At 40.4% G+C, this 21,002-nt stretch overlaps 1 protein-coding gene across 1 annotated transcript; it reads left to right on the forward strand.

Moving 5' to 3' along the window:
• The first annotated feature begins 679 nt into the window (after positions 1–679).
• Positions 680–20,588, forward strand: ergic1 (endoplasmic reticulum-golgi intermediate compartment 1). Its single transcript, XM_078260897.1, has 10 exons — positions 680–827; positions 8,868–8,929; positions 12,726–12,798; positions 13,120–13,214; positions 15,402–15,526; positions 16,141–16,245; positions 16,340–16,400; positions 16,622–16,722; positions 17,510–17,632; positions 19,254–20,588. The coding sequence occupies exons 1-10, from the start codon at positions 808–810 to the stop codon at positions 19,359–19,361; spliced, it is 873 nt and encodes a 290-aa protein (XP_078117023.1). The 5' UTR covers positions 680–807; the 3' UTR covers positions 19,362–20,588.
• The last annotated feature ends 414 nt before the right edge of the window (positions 20,589–21,002 follow it).

Consider the following 21,002-nt stretch of genomic DNA (forward strand, 5'->3'; position numbering starts at 1 on the left):
CATGTGATCACAAGTATATATGGTTATATATTTCTTGGTCAATCACCAGTTGCACCAGCTATAGAGGTTTTACATGAGGAGTTACAGTAACAAAACAAAAAACATTTATGCTATCAACCACATTACATACTACTGCAGTTTACTATTTTGTACTATGTTGTAATGATATGCCATTTTATACTATTTTTAGGGTGCCTTTTTACATCTGGCTGGGGACAACAGATGAAATACACACATTTTTTATATAGATAAAGAAATAAATTATATTTGTGTTGCTGTTTTTCATTAAAATTAAAATTGTATAAATTGTGGTGGGAATACAGATGGAAAGTAATGTGGTACAAAGCGTCTCTTCTCTCTGTATGATATCAATGTTTTGTGTAGGCTACATAATTATGGTCCCTGAAAAAAATAATGTGTGTCTGTGAAAAAAAAACTATTTACTCAGAATTGTCATAACATTCATCAACCACAATTTATATTTGTGAGAAAAAAAAAGAGTAGCCTAATAATCTAAGTTTGTAAATAAAATATATCTGAAATTATTGGGCTTAAAAATGATTCACTTGCTTGCATTTTCAACGAACGTAAATCAAAAGCCATAAAAACGACGCCGCGCTTTCACAGGAAGAAGAATCAGAGCGAACAGGAAGTAATGTTAGCTCTCAGCCAATCGGCTTTTGCAAAGCGTCCTAAGCTGACGTCAGCCCGGTACCGATGAACAACCGGTAGCGTTGAAGAGAGCTGTATGATAGCCCGTTGTGTGTAGCTTTGTCCGCTAATCCCGCTGTCTAACGTGCAAACATCATGCCTTTCGATGTACGGAGGTGAGTACGGAGCTTCAGGTTATTTTGGGTAAGGTATGAAGGGACTGCGGCGGTGTTTTACAGTCTGTGAGCTCTGGATGAATTAACGGTTGGCAAAGCATCGTCTCCTTACGTTAATGAGCGAGTCAAAGTTGTAACTGGTGTTTTACATTTGGCATGAATAGGCTACATTGTCGCAGGGGATGTAGAGTTTGTGTTGAGTCGGTAGAGTGATTCTCAGGTATATGCTCACAGAGTTTTTGCGTGGGTTCCTGCCTGCGCATGTGCAGCTTTCATCATCTATCCTGATATTTGCAAGACGTGAAACTTACTAGGCTACAGTTACCTCAGGGCATAGTAACATTTATATTCAATACAGTTTTGCCATAGTTGCATGTTTTACTAAACAAACGAAATGGCTTGGTTTAGTGTTATTCACAAATCAAAGTTCTAATTCTCCCAATACACAACAAGGGTAAAATCATTCAGAATCATTAGCCACCAATAAACCGTCAAAACCAGGTAATAGAGGGTTTTCACGGCCTGTCATCAAACGCGTCATCAGACCCGAAGTCGCCATGTTGGAGGTACTCCGTATCACAACAAAGCACAGGCACTGAAGTAGATCCCGAACGGCGTTAAGGAAAATGGTTAATTATTGCCGTGTTTTAGGTTGTACCAATAGGTCAGACCGAGAAAAAACATTTGGAATATTATCGACTTCCTAAAGTTATTAAAAACCAGGGTGAGGAATGCCAGACGTTATCAGAGGAAACTCTTTCCTGGAAAGGAGGTGCTTGTGGTTGGCAAAGCTCAACCAGGATCTACAGGGAAAACTGTCTTGTTCGGTCTTTGAAATGAAAAACTGTTGAGAGTCACTTGGCTACACCTTGAGTATCACAATAATATCATACAGTTAAGGTTAGGTTGATTAAAGACGTTATTGCATTACTTACTTTGGCCTTCACAACACATTGGTTGTTAATGACTTGGTACTGCGTCTCCCTCACCCATCCACACACCATCTGGTTATAAGCCTCCAAACTTTTGTAGGATTTAAGGTCTTCTGCTGTGTATGGGCTCGGCGAGAAAACCAGGTAGTTGACTATATCGGGAAATGCAACTGAAGGAAGAATCAGCGGGTCACCATGGATCCAAGAAGAGGGAGCCAACTTGTAGGGATCTGCACCGCCAGTAAACTGTAATTTCTCAAAATATCGCGCCTTTTTTGTGGCGCAAGTTCTTCCATGCCTTTGCATCTTGGATGCGTTTTGATGAGCTTTTCTGTTATTTGACATAAAGTATTAAAGTATCCAAAGTGCACAATACTCCATTACTCCATTCAGTTGTTTACACAGAGTGCCTCCAATATGGCTGCGCATCCAGGTTACCGCCCAGAACGTGACTTCGGTGAAAACCCTCTATAAATAGTCAGAAATACACCTGACCTGACCCATTTAACTAACCTATAGATACTTGGGCAACAGGCACAAAGCTAATAGTCACACCTACAGGGCTGTTGAAACTGTCAATATAGCGCACCCTGATCAAACTAACGGACAGGATGTTTGCACTCAGTGGTCACTAAATAATTTGGGCAGTGACAGATGATATTCTGTCAAACTTAATTCTTAAATTTGAGTGTGAAGTATTAACTTAAAGTACTAGGGCTACAACCAATGGCTATTTTGGTATACGTGCAGTTTAGTGTCCCAAATTCCCCGTAACATAACCCCATTAGTACAGGTCCTATCCCCTGACCAATCGAGCTGCTTCGTAGGGCGGGTCTTGGCGTGGCCATAGTGGAATTTGGGGCACTACACTGCACGCAAACCGGTTATTTTAATGATGAATATTATGCAGATTTCTTTCATCAAATGTCAGAAAAGTACTGAAACAATGCCCATCACAACTTCCCAGAACCCAAGGGGATATACAGTACTTAACTGTCTTGTTTCGTGCCACCAAAACCCAGAGATTCAGTTTACAATGACATGACAAAGAAAAGCAGAACTTCTTCACATGAATGAAACTGTTTTTCCACAATTTTTGCTTGAATAAATTTGTACGATTAATTAACTTATCAAAATGGTTACCGAGTATTTTTATGGCGATCGACTAACTGATATATTGATTAATAGTTTTAGCTCCCTAAGGCATATATGTCCTGAACAAACTTGAGAGGAAGTTGAGAACTAAAACATGTGTAAATACATTTTTTCATGAGGGAACAGCACAGGATTTTCATCCTTGGTAATTAGTGATAGTTCATTTGGACCACGATCTGGTCAAAATATTGAATTTACGAGGCAAGATCACACTAGTCCTGAGAAAATAGTAGATTAATTGATTTGTTTGCAACTATTCTGATAATCAATTTCTAATTGCTGTCATTTATGAAACAAAAATTCCAAACATTCTCTTATTTCAGCTTCTCCAACATGAGGCTGCTTTTCTCTGTTTGATGTTACTGTAAATCTGATATTATGAGGTTTTGGATTGTTGGTCGGACAAAACAAACTTACTTGTAGATGTCACCTTGGTAACTGCTGATAAAAATGATGGTCAGTTGTAGGATTGGGCATCGAGAACCGATTCCTACTTGGAATCGTTACAAAAATTACGATTCCTGTAGAATCGTTTCTTCATTTGGAATCATTTTAGAGGATTTGGTTTCAAATCCGATCATCACTTCCCAATTTAATATGCGCAAGTTTTGGTTTCCAAAGTTGCCAGGCACTTGTTGTGTTGCAGCCTTGGAGCGCAGTAAGCAGCGCTCTAGTGTGCCCTCTAAAACTGCAAACCACCATTGACTCAAAATAAAACTTTCCTCTTTATTTGTGAAACAGGCATGTGACCCATTTCTACTCCACCCCTCAAAGAATCGGAATCAAGAATTGATAAGAATCAAAAGGAAGAATCAGAATTGGAATCAGAATTGTTAAAATCCAAACGATACCCAACCCTAGTCAGTTGCAGCCCTAGATGACACACACGCAGCTTACAGCTGTGTTGTAATGGGAAAATGAATTTACCGACATACAGGATCTGGCGTAATTTTCGTTTGCACTACTACCGTAGATGACCTGTGTTTGAGGGTTGTGAACGTGTCATGGGGTTATCAAGTGGTCATGTCCCGTTCAGGTACTTCACTGACCTGATGCCCTGATCATACAAAACCTGCACTGCAACAAGCTTGAAATACTTCGATTGACCAACTAACTAGAACTTTACTTTCAGAAATACGTCACCAGTGTGAGAGTTAGGGCTGTTGGAACGAATTCCGAAAGTCGAATATAATTTGAATAGTAAAAAAAAAAATCAATACTTCTTCGAATGTGATTTTTTTTTTATAAATAGGTTGGCTAACGCTAGCTAATCTCCCTCTTCTCATGTCACGTCTGATGAACAATAAGTTACGGGAGTGAGAAACGCAAGGCATTGTGAGCTTCAGTTTATTCTTTGTCCCAGAAGGGCAATTTGTATGCAGCAGGAAGACATCACAACACAAACCACACAACAATGAACTTACTAAAAACAGCAATAAATACAGCAATAAAAACAGCAATAAAAAACCGCGGCTTCAGCCTGAGTTTACGTACGTTACGTACCGAGTAACATTACGTACAGGAGTTGACAGGCTGGAAATCGGAAGATGGATGGGAAATAGTTTTAGCATGACTTTAAAATCGACATCCACCGAGTCAAAATGCTTATGTTATCAATAGTTACCTCGTTCTGGTTTTCCTAACTGCGGCGTGAGTTATAGGAGCTTAGCTGGGAGCTTCATGGAGACAGCTAAAGACTATGTTAGCTGCCCTACAGCTGTCAGAGTTAGCTTTGATTTCATATATTACCTTCTAACAGCTGGATTCTCAGTAACGTGACAATCTGCAAGAAACAGGTTACTTTTAAATCACTATAATAGTAGTGAGCCTGAGTAGTGTAGTACATATTTATAACAGGCTGCATATGAGCATTCAATATTCAAATATTATTTGAATATTAAAAAAACAACAAATGGAAGACATCAGGAAGACTGACAGCTCTAGTGAGAGTGTGTAGCAATATAGATTACCATAGATTACTTTATTATAAAGCTAATCTTTCTTCTTTTAATATTCAACATGTATATATTATTATTACTCTTTTTTTGTTATTGATTCCAAGTTGCATCCAACCAGAAATCCCAATGTTCCAAACAGAATGACTGCATTCCCATCCATAAACTAAACATCCATTTAAAAACCAACCTGACATGAGTCCACTCACAAAGAGTTTTCTTACACCTCTTGTCACGTACTATTACTAAACATGTATTCGACTGAATGTGAATGTACTAAAAATGCCTTTTTACTTGATACATTACCTTAAATGGCTAAAACAGTGTAAGAGAATGGCTTTCTGTGTTGCTTTTGAATGGTGCTTCAGAAGTAATATAGACAAAGATCAGCTTCTAATAAGGATCACTTCATTCAGAATGACTGAACAGCAGCTCATCTGAATGAATAACTGAAAGGGTTTCATCCCCAAGTTTAATTGACCTTCAGATTCAGTAATTTCTTGACAAACACAGGTTTGGTTTGGGCTAACCTGATGATTTAGAGTCTGCTCCCTGGGATGATTAGATCATGGTGACTTGAGAGCTTCAGTGAGGATGCTCAGCGTCAATAGTTCTATCTTTTAATCTGGGTGTCTGTTTACTGTTTGATACTTGACGTACACAACAGGGAGGTGAGTCGTAGAAACCTGTGTAAAGAAAGACCTGGGTACATGCGTTGCTTATAGCTTGTGATGTCAGGACATCATATGTGAGAAGAACATTATTCAGTAACACCCGTTATGTGCGTTTACTCAGCAATACTGTACATAAAAAAGGATGTACTACTGACTCACTATGACTCATTTGCGAGATATGGTTCATTTGGAAAGGGCCCTTCCTTTCGAAGCGGCCCTGTGGTGTCAACGGAGAGATGTTAGTACATCATGTTCTTACCATTAACAAAACATCTTTTTTTTTTTTTTAACAGAAGACTGAGCAGTGGGGAAGTGACGAAGGGAGGTGTGTAGACTGTAATTCAGGAAATTACAAACCTCAACGATGGGCTGAGAGGTGAACTCTCTGCAGTCAACATTAATATTCATGAATACAAAGTGTTCTGAGCGGAGGAAATTAAGCGAAACTGAGTTCTCCAACCAATTAGATGTGTTATACAGTATTTAAGTATAATACAACACAATAACATATTTGTACTTCTTACTTACGTAAGTAAATATTGTATCATATGAATATCAAGATAGTGCTGTGATGCCTGCGTGTTATTTTTGTCCTTATCTCCAACCTTGAACTTTAAGTGTAATTCAGACCTTATGTCCAGATATATCCAGGCTGTTGGTGGTACAGTAACATCCATTTGAGACTATTTAGAGTTCACATGTAGCATCAGTTTCCATCTCACGTCTCGAGTGACCTGACGAGTGAGATTTAGTTTCCTCGCTCATATTCGCATTTAGCAGCGGGAAACTGTGACCGTTTAAAATAAGTCTTTGGCATCCTACAGCAAGAAGTGAGGATCTCTGTAACTATTTATAACCCGGTCTTGGATACAGACTTCTAAGGCAAATCAACTGTTTGTGAGGTTTTAGGTAGAGATATATGATTTTAACAGACAGGCAAGCATATTAAAATTAGGGATGCACCGATCCAACTTTTTCAGTCCCGATACCTGGGCTTTGTGTATCTGTCGATACCCGATACTGATCCAATACCGTTGTTGAATTAATAATACACTGTATACCTTCCACCTTATACCTTCATTCCACCATGTGGAAGAGACTAAAGGCACCAGACTTTCCTAACTAAACATTACTTTCCTAACTAAGACAAAATAACATGGATGTAATGTATTGAATTCTTATTTATTTGGACACTCAACTCTTCCAGCATGCGACACACGTGCGACAGAGGGGAAAAAAACTAACAAAACTGGATCGGCCCGTGGATCTGTTCATTTTTCCGCTCCCCGATCCAACTATTTTGTCAATATCGGGACCGATATCCGATCTTAATATCGGATCGGCACACCCCTAATTAAAATGGCTTGTTTTTGTGTGATTAAAAAATACAAACTATAACCCAAGATCTATTTATGTGCTACAAAAAACTATCTTTTCAGTAGAACTTGTGTGTGTACCAGTTCCCCAAAAAAGATGTCCATGTATATCAGTAACATATTCATTAATTTACATTCATCTTGTGTTAAATTGAAATGAAATAAATAATAATAATCATGGTGTATGTAATTTAAAAGTATACTTGCTTGATATCATATATTTTTAAACAAGCTCAGTGGTCTCTTCCTACAGTAGTTTATATAGTTGCCATTGGATGAATACACCTTAACTAATCTCAACTCACTTTTGGTAGTGGATGCATTTCTCATTTTAGTTTTCCACTGCGGCTAGTACCCCTCAGTGTAGGGTTAGGGTTATTTCGCCATAGCGATGCCGGGTGAAATTGCCCAGGCATAATATTCAATGCGACACTCGCTGGATCCTTTCAACAATGTCTACACTTCAATTGAGTCAATTTTACAGTATAGTTTTGCTGGCTGCCATTTATAAAAAAAAATAAAAAAAATCTAAAACTAAATAAAAAAAGTAGCTGTCTCTATTGACGGTAGGAGGGCATTTTCTTTTAAATGGCGGGTTTGGGCAGGATGTCCCGTGTCGAGCTAGTGCCGCTTCTTTTCTGCAGCGTAACCTACAGGGGAGCATGTAGTCCTTGAAGTGAAGTCAGAAAGATGGAAATGGACTTGGTCATGTGAAGGTTTTCACATGACAGTAGTGTATATCACAGTGCTCCACCTGTCTGCTGGTCTCAGGAGGTCAGTGCAGTGGCTGGGTGGAGAGGAAAGAGACTCTCCCTCTGCACATTAAAGCTTAACATTCAGGAAGTGTGCTACTCTAGAAGTTATTCTGATCCTGATACAGAGCGACCCCTCCCTGAGCCCCCCAGCCCCTCTCTATGCTGTCTGCCCTCTGTATCCTGCCAGGCCAGCTATTGGCACACAGTGATCTAATACTAATGGGACATTGGCGCAGGACGTTTTAGATGAATGCGGATGGAGAGAGGAAGAGACGGAGGGACACCGGCTGAGGAGTTTGGGATCCAGTGGTCCTTTAGCGGTAGATGAAAACAAAGGAGTGAAAGCTGAGGCAAAATAAGAGAAGCAGCAGGTTTGGGGCTGGACAGGAAGCCCTAACTCCTACTTTCTCCCCCACCCTGCATAGCATCAGCTGTGGTTATTTCCCCGAGAGCTCTAGGTGGAAGAAATACAAACAGATGTGAGTGTTATGGAAGCACTTGATGAAGGGGAGAGGGAGGTGGGTGGGGTTTGTCTGCGATGGAGTTTGGGGTCAAAAACGTTTCACTGCCCAAAAAGGACATGCGCAAGAACTCGTGAGCCTAAATAGTTTTGGTGTTGAGAAGCAGATTTTTTCCCCCTCATCTTCTCCAGTCCCCAAATAGGCAACAGTATTTAATAAGAGAGTTGATTGTGTCAGGTTGCAATGATCCTCCTCCGCTTCGGATTCACTGATTCACACACAATCTAAAAATATCAAAAGTTAGTACGAAAATGTTAAAGATTTAGATGAGAATAAATCTGCAGCCTGAATTCTTCACTGTCGGTGTGGCTGTATGTAATTGTACACTAACTTCCACTTACCGCCAAGAAGTTCAAACCTTATAATTGAAAGTTGTTACTGCAGTTGTGTTTATGATTCCAGTGTGCCTTTTTTCCATTGGTGTATGTGTTTATGTTGGCTTTGTGTTTTCCTGTGTATATGTTGAGTGCCAGACACCTTTGTTGAAGAGAGAGAGAGTGAGTGTGTGGTTTTGTGTGTGTGTGTGTGGGGATGTGTGTGTAATGGCAGGAGTCCAGAGCTAACATTCCACCACTCTTCTGTAATACCGCACGCACAGCCTTATGGGTACAGAATGTGCTTCTTTTCTCAGCACGTAGTGTTTATATTTCCTTTTTTTCTTTCTCTCCTCAGATTCGATATCTACAGGAAAGTGCCAAAAGATCTCACCCAGCCCACATACACGGGAGCTTTCAGTGAGTAGTTCTTGCACGCACAACAGGCCAAACTTATGAGCTTCTATTTTTTGGTTGTTTTTCATTTATTTGGATACTTTGTTTAATGTGTTCATTAATTATGAAAAAATGATAAAGTTTGGTGCAATAAAGCTCTATTTGCTATTCAGTCACAAACCTGAAACACTCTTATTTGGTTACTTTCTGAAAGTTAACTAAAAAGATTAAAACTACTATCATGTTTGTACATAAAATATTTAACTACCGCCAATAGACACAGTTGGTTTAGCTTAGCACAAAGGCTGAAAATGGGGAAACGGATAGCCTCGCTCTGTTTGAAGGTAACATAATCCTTCTACCAGCAGCTTATAACAAATTTACACCAAACCAAATGACAATTCGCGGTTTCATTGTTGTGTTTTACACTTCAGTTTATGTGCGTATTAAACACACAAGATGCAATGTGTTAATTAGTGAGCTTTAAAGGTGCTGGTGGTCGTCGGAGCCAATCGTTTCCAATCTTTGTGCTAAGCTTAGCTAAGGCCACGTCCACACGTACCAAAACAATCTTTTTTTTTTTTTTTTTTCCCGTCTTCCCTTGAACTGTGTATTATTAAAAAAAAAAAAAATAAAAAAAAAAGTGCGTCCAAATGGATCCATTTGTAAAAGACTCAACATGCTACTTCATATTCCAGGCATATAGGTGGCGCTGTTTCTGCTACAGAAATTTACCAAAAACGGAGAAGAAGAGCATAGTCATATCAACATGATAGACTATAACTTTTACCACTGCTCATTTTATAAAGGCCGCCGCAAGAAAATGTCTTTGTTTACATTGTATAATGTGCTGTTGGATTGCTTTTTATTTTGCAATTCTGTCTGCCATCGGACATGATTGCAGCGCGCTAGCTAGCAGAGCTAACGTTAGTGCGCTAACGCTGCTAGCTAACATCGGCAGTCAAACGGCAATGATCCAATGTCTTTTTGATAATATACACGTTTTTCTTGCGGTAGCGTTTCTACAATTCTGCTGGAGCGTCAGTTACTTTAGCGGTGTTTAACGTTAGCTACATAACATTAGCGGTCGAGGGGTGTGGCAATGACATCATCGATACGCACGTATGCGGCTTCGCCTTCCAAACAGAGCCAAAATGGAGCCGTTTTCGAATATTTTTCACCTTGGGACCAGGTTTCAAAAAGCGCGTTAGGACGATAGGCCCAAACGATGCAAAACATGTGCGTTTGCATCAAAAAGTGTCTCCGTGTGGATGGCCCCTAAGTGGCTATTGGCTCTAGCTTCATATTAAAACCACAGCTTGTCTTTTCTACACTTCTGTTTTTGTACGGAGGTGTTGGTAAGCTGATTTTGTTACCTTTTGAAAAGTGCAAAGCTAGCTGTTTCCAGTCTTTATGCTAAGGTGCTTTTTAGCAATCTCACTAGCTGATTTAGTCATAGCAACATTTTGCTTTAACGTCTCAGTATTGTGAAAGTTTTTTTTTTTTTTTTTCTTTTTTTTTTTTCCAAAGTGGAAAAAAACAACCAGTAACAAGAACATACTTTCATCCAAATAAAAGTATTCATTTCAACTGATAAACATGTCTTCTATCACTTCTATTCACACAGCCTTCTGTTAAATGACAATATCCAATAACTTTGTAATCCTAGCTGGACTGAAGAGGTACTATTTAGCATATCGATAGAGTTTTAGGGAGGTGGATGACGTATTGAGGAACAGTTTAGGCAGCTGTAATTCGAGTTCCTACCTGTCCCAGCGTAGAGGTGCGTCCCGACAGTCATTTAGCATGGCAAAGTACCTGTTTAGGCACAAACTAATATGTTAAGAATGTTAATGATCATGCTCTGCCATCGCCTCAGGCACCTGAGAAGTCACCAGAAGAAATCTGAATGCTTTTCCTGTCACGTCATGTGTTTTACTGCTTGTCATCAATAAGTCATTGTGTAAACAGGGAATTGTATCGATTATTCACTGCTTGATTGAATACAAAAGGCCTGATGACACATTTTGGCTCCTCTGTTATTTACTAGTATTGGTTATTCATTGGAGAGCTAACGACAGAACAAAATGTCAACCTCTTACCAAACTGATGACAGAATGGATAGGCAGTGCTGTCATTGAACGGGGAACAGTTTTAAACCGATTTATAAACCCCTTCCTGGATGACAGGAAAGAGCATGGATTGGCTAAAGATATACGCACGGCTTCCACCCATGAGGAAATTCTTCCTGTTCACAGTCTACACCCTTTCCTGTCTCCTTCCACTGTCTAGGGTTGAGGGTATTGGGTTGATTTGGATATTAGACAACTGTTTCTTTGTGTATTTGCTTCACCCACGGCAGGTCAACTCACATTTTGGCTTGTGCGTGGTTCAGAGGCAACCAGAAACAGCCCCCCCCCCTTCTCACAAAAGGCCACATATTTGACCCTATCTGCTTCTGTTATTCTGTTTTAGGGCCACATGCCTTTTTGGGTTTAATTTGTACGGTATTTACTGCGAACAATAACTGTGTTTGGGCCACAGCGGTTTCCAGAGCTGTTCTAGCTTTGGACATAATGTATCAATCTGTTGTTGTGCCTGATTGTTTTGTCATAATATATGTTTGTACTGCCTGTGATGTTACAAAATTCTCATTTGTCTTTGCAGTGCAAAAATATATGGCAATGTGGAGATGCAGCGCTAGTTTCTTATGTTACTGACTGATTCATGGTGAAAAATCCCATTTCTTCCCATGTGTGAGCACTAGTAGGATGAGCTCAAGTGTAAATAAAACACTCATGTAAGGTCTTTGTTAATCATTTGGCTTGTCAGTATTTCCATGGCGGAGCTGTTGAAGTTTAAAACCGTAGCAGCCTATTACGCTGATCTTTAGTAATCCACATCCAGTATTGCGCCCTTTGAAGCCCGGTAAAGAATTACTGTGCAAGTTTTTTGAACCTGAATTGTGTGTCATAGCGACACTCCTTATTGTTTGTTGGTTAAACATTACCTCATGTAAAGCCTCCACCAGCCGCAGGTTTGGCTGTGATGCCCTTTCAACCACAAGGTCATGTTACTGTGAGATCCTAGGAGACAGTTGCCACGTAAACACGCCTCACCTGCTGAGTGAGAGCTTTCTGACTGAGGCTCTCACCATACCGGATAGACCACAGTTGTGCAGACACGGATCAGTTCCTTCCATATTTATCTTGGTAAACACATGTTTTATATGACAGTTTGGCTGATTAGTTTGACACATGACATAAAAAAAGATGGCCTGATTGCTTCCTCTTTTTCAATCTTAGGCTTTATTTAGACTTAGACTGAACAAAAGGTTGATATTCAGGAGTTGGTTTCTGTCTAGCTTTTAGTTAAAGTCCTTTAAAGCTTCTTTGTGGGAGCCATTTTTTGCCTGGGTGACTGTCTGTGTGTAAGTTCGTCTAAGGAAACCTAAAAAGAGCTGTTTGTAGGAATTGCGTAGCATGAGCTCACCTCTCTAAAGAAGCAGCTATGCTGTAATGGCTGCCTGTTGTGCTGGTATTTAATGTGTAATTAGTGTAGGAGGGTCTTTAAAGACCTGCGTAATGGCAGACTTAATACCGCCAGTAACACAGCTATTTAGGGAAAAAAAATAAATAAATTATAACCGCTGTGATTTCATTAATGTCAATACCTTAGGTCATAGCTTGGCTCATTTGGTTTGCATCATCCCTTGAAATGCCGGTGTAATTAGAGATTAATGTGAAATAAATGCCACATGTGTGATCAACAGGGACTTAAGTTTAATTTTGATTCTAACTTTCTTCCTCTCTGCCCACAGTTTCCATCCTCTGCTGTGTCTTCATACTCTTCCTGTTCCTGTCTGAGCTGACGGGATTCATAGCCACAGAAATGTAGGTATCACAGCATCAAATGTCAGAAAGAGGGTGTATCTTGTAATATCCTGTGGCTGAAACACACAGATCTAGAGGGCAGTTCCTTTGTTGCCACAAGGGCGCAGGACCTGCTGTGTGAAATATACAAAACGGGGAGTTAGTCATGACTGTCAATGCCCCCATCATGATGTATTCTGCTCAGGCCCTGAATGGATGCAGTTCTCTCCAGGAAATTGGCTTTGTGCATACGTCAGCTTCTTGGTGATATGTAATAAGGGATGACTTGGCTGACTTTTCTTTACTTATCTAACAATTTTTCTCATTTTCTGTCCATTACAGTGTAAATGAACTGTATGTGGATGATCCTGATAAAGATAGTGGTGGGAAGATAGAAGTGAGTTTAAACATCAGTTTGCCAAACTTACACTGTGATTGTGAGTATATGCATACAACTCTACACCATTTCTTTGCATTACACTTCCTGTTTGTGTGTTTTCTTTTGACACATTGCTTATGGGCTCCTTTTTACAGTTTTGTTTTTCCCCTTTTATATGACCGTATCATACTTACCATGCCTTATCATTTTACATCACATATTGGCAAAAGATAAACGCTGCCCTAGATAATGGAGTTGACTGATAATGGTTTGTTTGCCGCCTGTGTTGTGGCATGCTGCGAGATACCACTCGATTTAAGGCCAGCCTCCGGCCTGTGCCGCCCTCTGTTTGATCTTGTGTTGCCACACAGTGATCTCAGTTTGAGTTGCCTCTCTTGGCTCGGCTGCTTTACTTCAATGTCAGAGAAGTGGCTAGGACGGAGAGCAGTCACTGGTTATTTGCTCCTTCATGACTCCTGTCAGAAACTATGCCCAATTACACACACACACACACACACACACACACACACACACACAGACAGACTGGCGAGGCTTGGGCAGCCGAAGCACAGAAAACACACATTTGTTCGATTCAAGCGATCTCCAAAAATGGCAAAGCTAATAGATGTTTGTGTGAAAGCGAGAGAGGCTTTGGCATGCAGACACACAGCTGTTGGCCATGTGTTTAGACGAGCTCACTCATGGCATGCCTAAACAAAGGCCGTCTCATGCCATTTCCAATTAAAGCTCTCGGTGATTGTATATACGGTGGTTTTGTTTATTTGCAGAATTTAAACCTTTTTTTTTTCTGCAGAAATGTGGGGCCCTCTTAAATACCCGCTCAAACACGCTGGTCTACCCACACTGCAGCTGCATAGAATGAGTAGAAATGTTCCTCGGCCATCCTCTCTGCGAGTTAATATTGTACATCAGTTTATTTTCCAGCCCTCCAAACAGGTTGTCATCCATTACAAATATACTTGGAGGGAGAAATCATTTCATCATGGAAAAGCTGGCATTTCCATCCCTTTTTTTTTTATATTCCTCTGTGCTGCTCTGCTGTTCTAGATTTAAACACTGTCTCCCTCCACTGACCTTTACGGCTTGCCAGATCTTGATTTGTGACTCCATGAAAAAGTAGAGCCGCGCGTAATAACCTTATAATATTCCATGCCCCCCCCCCCCCCCCAAACTACTTTTACATGAACGCACTTCCAGTTCTAAATGACTTAAAAAGGAGAAACGACCAGCTCAGACACAGTCACAGTGGCAGACTAAACTTATGTTTGTGCACTGTATTTAGGGGCAGGGGGCGGAGTGGGGTTGGGGGTGGGGGAGTTGGTCGAACTTGTCTTGAATGTCAAAGGTCAGACAGACGGCATGTGGAGGTTTAAGCACAGGTCCAGCAGACGTCCTCCTCTGCACTGCTAGCCAACACACAGCACAAGCCGGTTCTGAAAATAGGCCAGTGCCAGTGTGCCAACACACGGCGGCCTGCAGGAGGGGTGGGTGGGGGGGGGGGTAGTGAAGTCTAGATGGAAAAACACAGACACGCAGGTTGGGTGGTCTGTTTGGACTTTGTGTGTTTACTCTATGTGTCACTCTGCAGAATTTCTCTTTTTATTCTTTTCTTTCACTGCTTGTTTGGTTTGGCTGTACAAAATAGAAATAATACAAATAGAGCTGCAGCTAATGATTATTGTCATTATATATCATTTATTTGATTAACCAATTAATTGTTGAGCCCATAAAGGGTCCAAAGAATCTGGGAAAATGCTCTTCACATGGTGGTGACATCTTTAGTGAACTTGTTTTGTCAAAAACAAAAAGATTTTCAATTTTTCGTGACGTTAGTTTTAACATTTATTCATAATTTCAGTGTTTATAGTTTTTTTCATTTTATTTAAACTCAAAGATTATCATACAAAACAGAGAAAAAGTAGCGAATGTTTGGTATAGAGCTGAAACAACAAGTTGATTAATCAAAACAAAATAAATGATGAATTAATAATGAAAACAAATGTTATTTGCAGCCCTTGTTTGGTATTTTTGCTAAACACATGATTTAAGAGATGAATCAATTATCAAACAAGTTGATGATTCATTTTCTGTTGTTTATTTGATTAATCAACTTAATTGTCTCAGCACTGGAAATAGTAAAAGAACCCAGCACAGCAAACTGTGTAATAGTTCTGTTCATATTCGTTCATGTTTGTTATATATTTAATGATCGTGTTTTTTTCAGTGGTGGGATTGGACATCCAGGATGAGATGGGCCGCCACGAGGTCGGTCACATAGACAACTCCATGAAGATCCCTCTCAACCAGGGTGACGGTTGTCGCTTTGAGGGCGAGTTCACCATCAACAAAGTAAGGCCTCATCACATAGTGGAGTGGAGACGAAGAGTAACCCACGCACACACTGTATGAGTTTTTATATGGCTGATCCCCTTCAGAGAAAGGCAAGGTTTCTGTGCTCAGTAATTCCATTATGGTGGATCTGATAAGAGGCCTGATATTTTTGTGGGACATAAGCCATTGGACTACATGTTGTTTATTTGTCTTGGACTTGAGTTAAACATAGAGCTCCCCGCTCGAGAGGATCGAGGCCGACCTGCTTCCTCCTCCAGTCTAAATTGAGTTATGTTAAATGGAGCAGCTCTGGAATCAGCTTCAGTAACACCTGCAGTCTGGGCCCTGTGCAGCACTATTTGCCCTACCACCATCTTGTGCGTCAGTCCTTCCAGTCCATTTAAAATGATTAACCCAGCAGTTGTACATTTAACACACTTGCATGTGGAATATCTGGAAATATGTGAAACGTGTTGAAGTGGATTTTTCTTCCGGAGGCAAGGGCCATTTAGTTTCCCAACCAACTATGTGTATATTCAGACTTGGTCATTAGTTAACTAAATGTGTTGCATGTGCTTACACAGACACACTAAGTGTGTGTGTGTGTGTGTGTGTGTCCGTGTCCTTTTCAGGTGCCAGGAAACTTCCATGTGTCGACACACAGCGCTACAGCGCAGCCCCAAAGCCCAGACATGACCCACAACATCCACAAGCTGGCCTTTGGAGAAAAGCTCCAGGTTGGGTCATGCACAGAAAACGCACACCACACATATATAAGATTTACAGTATCAAGGCTGAAGGCAGATTACTTTTCTTTCTTTTGTCACGCAGGTACAAAAAGTACAAGGAGCCTTCAATGCGTTAGGAGGGGCTGACAGGCTGTCATCTAATCGTAAGTATGCACATGTACTCAACAGAACCACTGTGACATTTATGTAAAGCATGGGATGATCCAATGAAATGAGTCACCTAGTGGACGTCTAAGGAATCCAAAGTGGAACCACACTGACACTGCATCTCGGATGGAAAAGCTCCAGCTAGTTGCGTCATGATTAAAACTACATCCATTTTTGGACACTTTTAAAAAGAAAAATCACTTTGTTTCTTTTGCAGCTCTGGCCTCACATGACTACATACTGAAGATCGTTCCAACAGTGTATGAGGACCTATCAGGCAAACAGAGGTTCTCCTACCAGTACACGGTAGCCAATAAGGTGCTGTCTTCCTCCTTATCCCTCTTTGAATCTTCTCTCACCTGTAGGATCCGGCCCTCTCCGTCATTGGTTGTTTTTGCACATGTCAAGGCAGCGTGACCATCCCAACATATGGCCAGAGCATGTATCACCGTGTTAACTTGTGCACTGACCCGGAAGTGAAAGCTCACCCCTAGTGACTGGAAACGCTCCCCAGATGTCAACAAACCATAAACGCCGAACACACTTCCTAGAACTGTATTGACTGACAGCTGGGTTTGGAGTTATAAGAGTGCAGGTCAGCCTTGATTAGAGGAGGATTAGGGTGCCTGAGCAGAATATTCCAAAATCTCATTGCCAAAGAACAAATAAAGGTCCAGTTGAGACACCTATCAGTGCAGCTCTTTTTTTCCTCGTGAATTAGAATGGTGTGTTTTTTTTTTTTTTTTTTGCAGTAATGTCATTCATATAAACTCACTGATATCCATGTAATAACTCACAACGCATTGTTGCCTCGTCCCGCTTACGTCATCAGTTTTTATTCAGCCAAGATTCATTTTCAATGAATCATTTATGGCTTTTGAGTGACTTTATCCCAAACCAATTCTGTTACGACTCATAAACAGCCACTACTAGAGATAAAAATGAAATAACAGATTGCTCTAAATTGATTTCTAAACATAATGGGATTGACCGTCTCAGTGTTTATTAAATCGATTTCTCTTGCCTGGATCAGCTCCAAAACTCATTAAAATTTGTAACACACTTTTTTTTTCTTTCTTTTTTTTTTTTTTTACATCCCACACAGGAGTACGTTGCTTACAGCCACACGGGCAGGATTATCCCGGCCATCTGGTTCCGATACGACCTCAGTCCAATCACAGTCAAGTACACAGAGAGGAGACAGCCCTTCTACCGCTTCATCACGACAGTGAGTGAAGGCAATCTATTTTAATTCAAGGTCTTCTAAAGTCCTTAAACAGTTACAGTGAAAGCTGTGATCTTAGGCTTTGAACATAAACTTAAAGCTGCAATAACTGTTTTTTATGCCGCCCAAGCGCAGAAGAAATAAGCTTTGAACGCAACACTGACATTATTATCACCATTTCAGTTAATATGGCGAACTTGCAAGCTAACAGTTACCTTTTTACACATCCAGCATTCCAGTATTCACTCTCTTTTTTAGCTCTGATTTGGTGTCTTCCGACTCCTATGGGAATATATTGTATAGCTGCTGTACAGCTGCCCTAATTAATGTTCTTTCTAATAACAACAGAAATATATATTGCTTATAGCATTCTAGTATCTTTCAGCTCTTTGTTTTGGTTTTACCGCTGGCAGCTTTACTGTTTCGGTTTACTCTTGCCGCTCTCGTCAACCCCGTTTTCACCAACAGGCAGCTGTTTTTAGGGAAAAAGCTCTGATGAACCCATTGTATGCTACCTGCCCAGCAAACGGCAGACCTACGAAGTTAGCCACTAGCTGGTGAACATGGTGGAGCATTTAGCAGCTAAAGAGTTAGATATTCCCTTCAGGAGTCGGTGGAGACCGAAGCCAGAGCTTAAAGGAGAGTGAATGCTGGACTTGCATCCATCGGGTGGCCAGAAACAGAACTCCAGGTAAATGGTGATGCTGCGACGTGTCTGCTGGCTTTGTGAAAAGGCAACCGTTGGCAAACACATTTACCATAACAATATGTCAGCCTGTTGCACTGCTCCCATATCGCCAAAAAAATCACCTAATACACAATATACTTTTTGAGTGGGAAATCAAAATGGACACAGAGTATGTCTCGCAAAACTATGTTGGGTCACACACGCTTTTATGATTTTGGGTTTTCTCTTTGTCTCATAAGAGTTTTTTTTTAAAGTCCTAACTTTAATATAATTGTTTCAAGATTTTGGGAAAACCGCTCATTTTTCTTTTTGAGAGTTGGATGAGAATACCTGAATGATGGATACCTGTATGTTAAATCTGAAGCCACAGGCAGCAGCCAGTCACCTTAGCTTAGCATGGAGACTGGAAATAGGGGGAAACCGCTAGCCTGGCTCTGTCCAAAGACGACAAAGTCCACATACCAGCTTTTTAAGAAGAAAACGATTTCTATTACATCCTGAATTCCTTTCCTCGTTCCCTGCCATCTCGCCCCACCTGACGTCATCTCGCCCCACCTAACGTGTCGGTTGAGGAATTTTGGCTGATCCTGTACCACCTCATCGGAAGGTTTCCTTCTGACTGATAATGTCCTCAGGATCGAATTGGCTGCCTGGCTGATGAGCTACACCGTTATTTGTCTTTTGAGTTGTTCAGGTTTATCATGACTTCAAGCATGGGTTGGGATATGACTGTGATTGTGAGTCATGGCTTAAGATTGTGAGTCAAGCTGCAGCAGAACTCGCTGCTGGATGCCAGAGCATACTGAGGTGTCAGTGTAATGTATTGTTATGATAAAATGTGATTGGAAGCAGCTGATACTGAGCCATTTATAACCAGAGAAGAGAACATCAAAGCTTTTAAATGGCGAGACTGACAGAGTGATTTGTTCTCTGTAGATCTGTGCCATCGTCGGCGGGACGTTCACAGTCGCAGGAATCATCGACTCCTGTATATTCACCGCTTCAGAGGCCTGGAAGAAGATCCAGATTGGGAAAATGTCATGAGGACTGTTGCCCACTCCTCCCTACATCTTATTTATATAAGTGCAAAGTTGTTAGCCTGTTAGCTAAATCCAGTCCTGCTCGAACCCACTTCCTTTTGGAGATTGTATCAGCGTGATCGACGACGTGGCTCCGGCACTCGGATCTAACTACCAGGCTGCACGGCTGCGTCTCAGTTTCTCAAGCTCCACTCGGGCTCAGTCTGCCCTGGTGACGCGTGGACGCTGACTATCACATGTCTGCTTCCTCCGTCTTCAGTGTCTTCAGTCTTTTGTTACTGTGGATATGAAGTACTGCATGGCAGGGTTCAATCAGTATGGGTATTTGAAGGCTGCACCTGTGTTTTTTTTTTTTTGTTGTTTTTTTTTTTTTCATTCAACACAAATCACATACATTCAATTTATAGGGATATGTTCAAGTTATGGCTCAATGATTAACAGGCAACAAGACATAACTAATTGTTTAAATGAATTAAAAAGGTTAATTTCTGCCAGTATATACTGTGTTTGTTTGCAAAAGGGGAATGATCATTTCAACGAAGTGTTCTGGTTTATAAAACTGGACTGAACTTTAAAGTATTTCTGTAATTTACACTAAAACACACATAAAACTACATTTTGAATCATGTTACGTTATTTATTTTTTTGTCAGCCCTTCTCATTTTATCGCCGGTATTCAAATTGTGTGCCTTTTTAGGTTTCCTCTTCTACCAAACAGGGTTATCATCATCATGTGTGTTTGTCCACTAAAACCAGTTGCACCTGCATGTTACAACTTACTGTTTAGATTCACTTTTTAAGAGATCATTGTGTACCTTTCAGTCAATTTGGTATACCACGTTTCACCAACGCTGTTAAAGGTCCTAGCTTTGACTTTTTCCATTACATTTGAATTACTGCAAAACTATAGTGAATGTCTTGTTGTTTTTCTCTAAGAGATCAATTTATTTAGTTTGATTTTATTTTTTTTTTACACGGTACGTGAACTTTTTTTTTTTTATTGAGTTTCTATGAAGTTGTAAAGCAGATTTGTGAGAAGAGAACCTGTAGGCCAAAGTGTTTTTCCTCTTCCATCATTTTATCTTTCTTTTGTACTGTTGTATAAAAGACCTCTCTGATCACAAGCCCTCGGAAACTAGTCTTTCTACTGATAAGGTCATTTACATCCTGTTCTGTCTCAGATTAGTCTGTAATGCTATGTGTTCCTCAAGTAAAGGTACCATAAAAAACACTGTTGTGTGTTCAGGTTTCTATAAGATAGCTGCCATTCGTTCTACATGTTGTACTAGTTATTTTCATTTTATTTCCTTTTTTTTTTTTATCCACTCTAAAAGAGAGTCCTCGCCTACTAAATTGAGGTTTAACAAGGAAGGATTTTTTATATCTGGCCTGAAAAGGTACAAGAATTCACTTGATTTCATAATAAAACCTGAAGTAGTCGAGTCACGGACGCCAGGTTGTGTAGGGTCCAGGTACCCTTATCGACAATAATTCGTAGAAACTGAAAATGGAACCTTTGCACCTCTGATTTCTACACATTAACTGAGCTCTAGTGGCTGTAATTGTGTGTTTATGAAGTGGACTTTGCACCCAGATGCTCATTTCCCTCAGCTGGCAGCCAGTGTCAATAACCAGCAGGTTGTCG

This window comes from Sander vitreus, chromosome 10 (genome assembly GCF_031162955.1).
Source record: "Sander vitreus isolate 19-12246 chromosome 10, sanVit1, whole genome shotgun sequence".
Classification (NCBI taxonomy): Eukaryota; Metazoa; Chordata; class Actinopteri; order Perciformes; family Percidae; genus Sander; species Sander vitreus.

Excerpts from the sequence above, each read along its gene's own strand:
- ergic1 (XM_078260897.1), top strand. The coding sequence starts at position 808 with ATGCCTTTCGATGTACGGAG. Across the intron at positions 13,215-15,401 it reads GCCAAACTTACACTGTGATT|TGGTGGGATTGGACATCCAG; the intron begins GTGAGTATATGC and ends TGTTTTTTTCAG. Across the intron at positions 16,401-16,621 it reads TGACAGGCTGTCATCTAATC|CTCTGGCCTCACATGACTAC; the intron begins GTAAGTATGCAC and ends TTTCTTTTGCAG.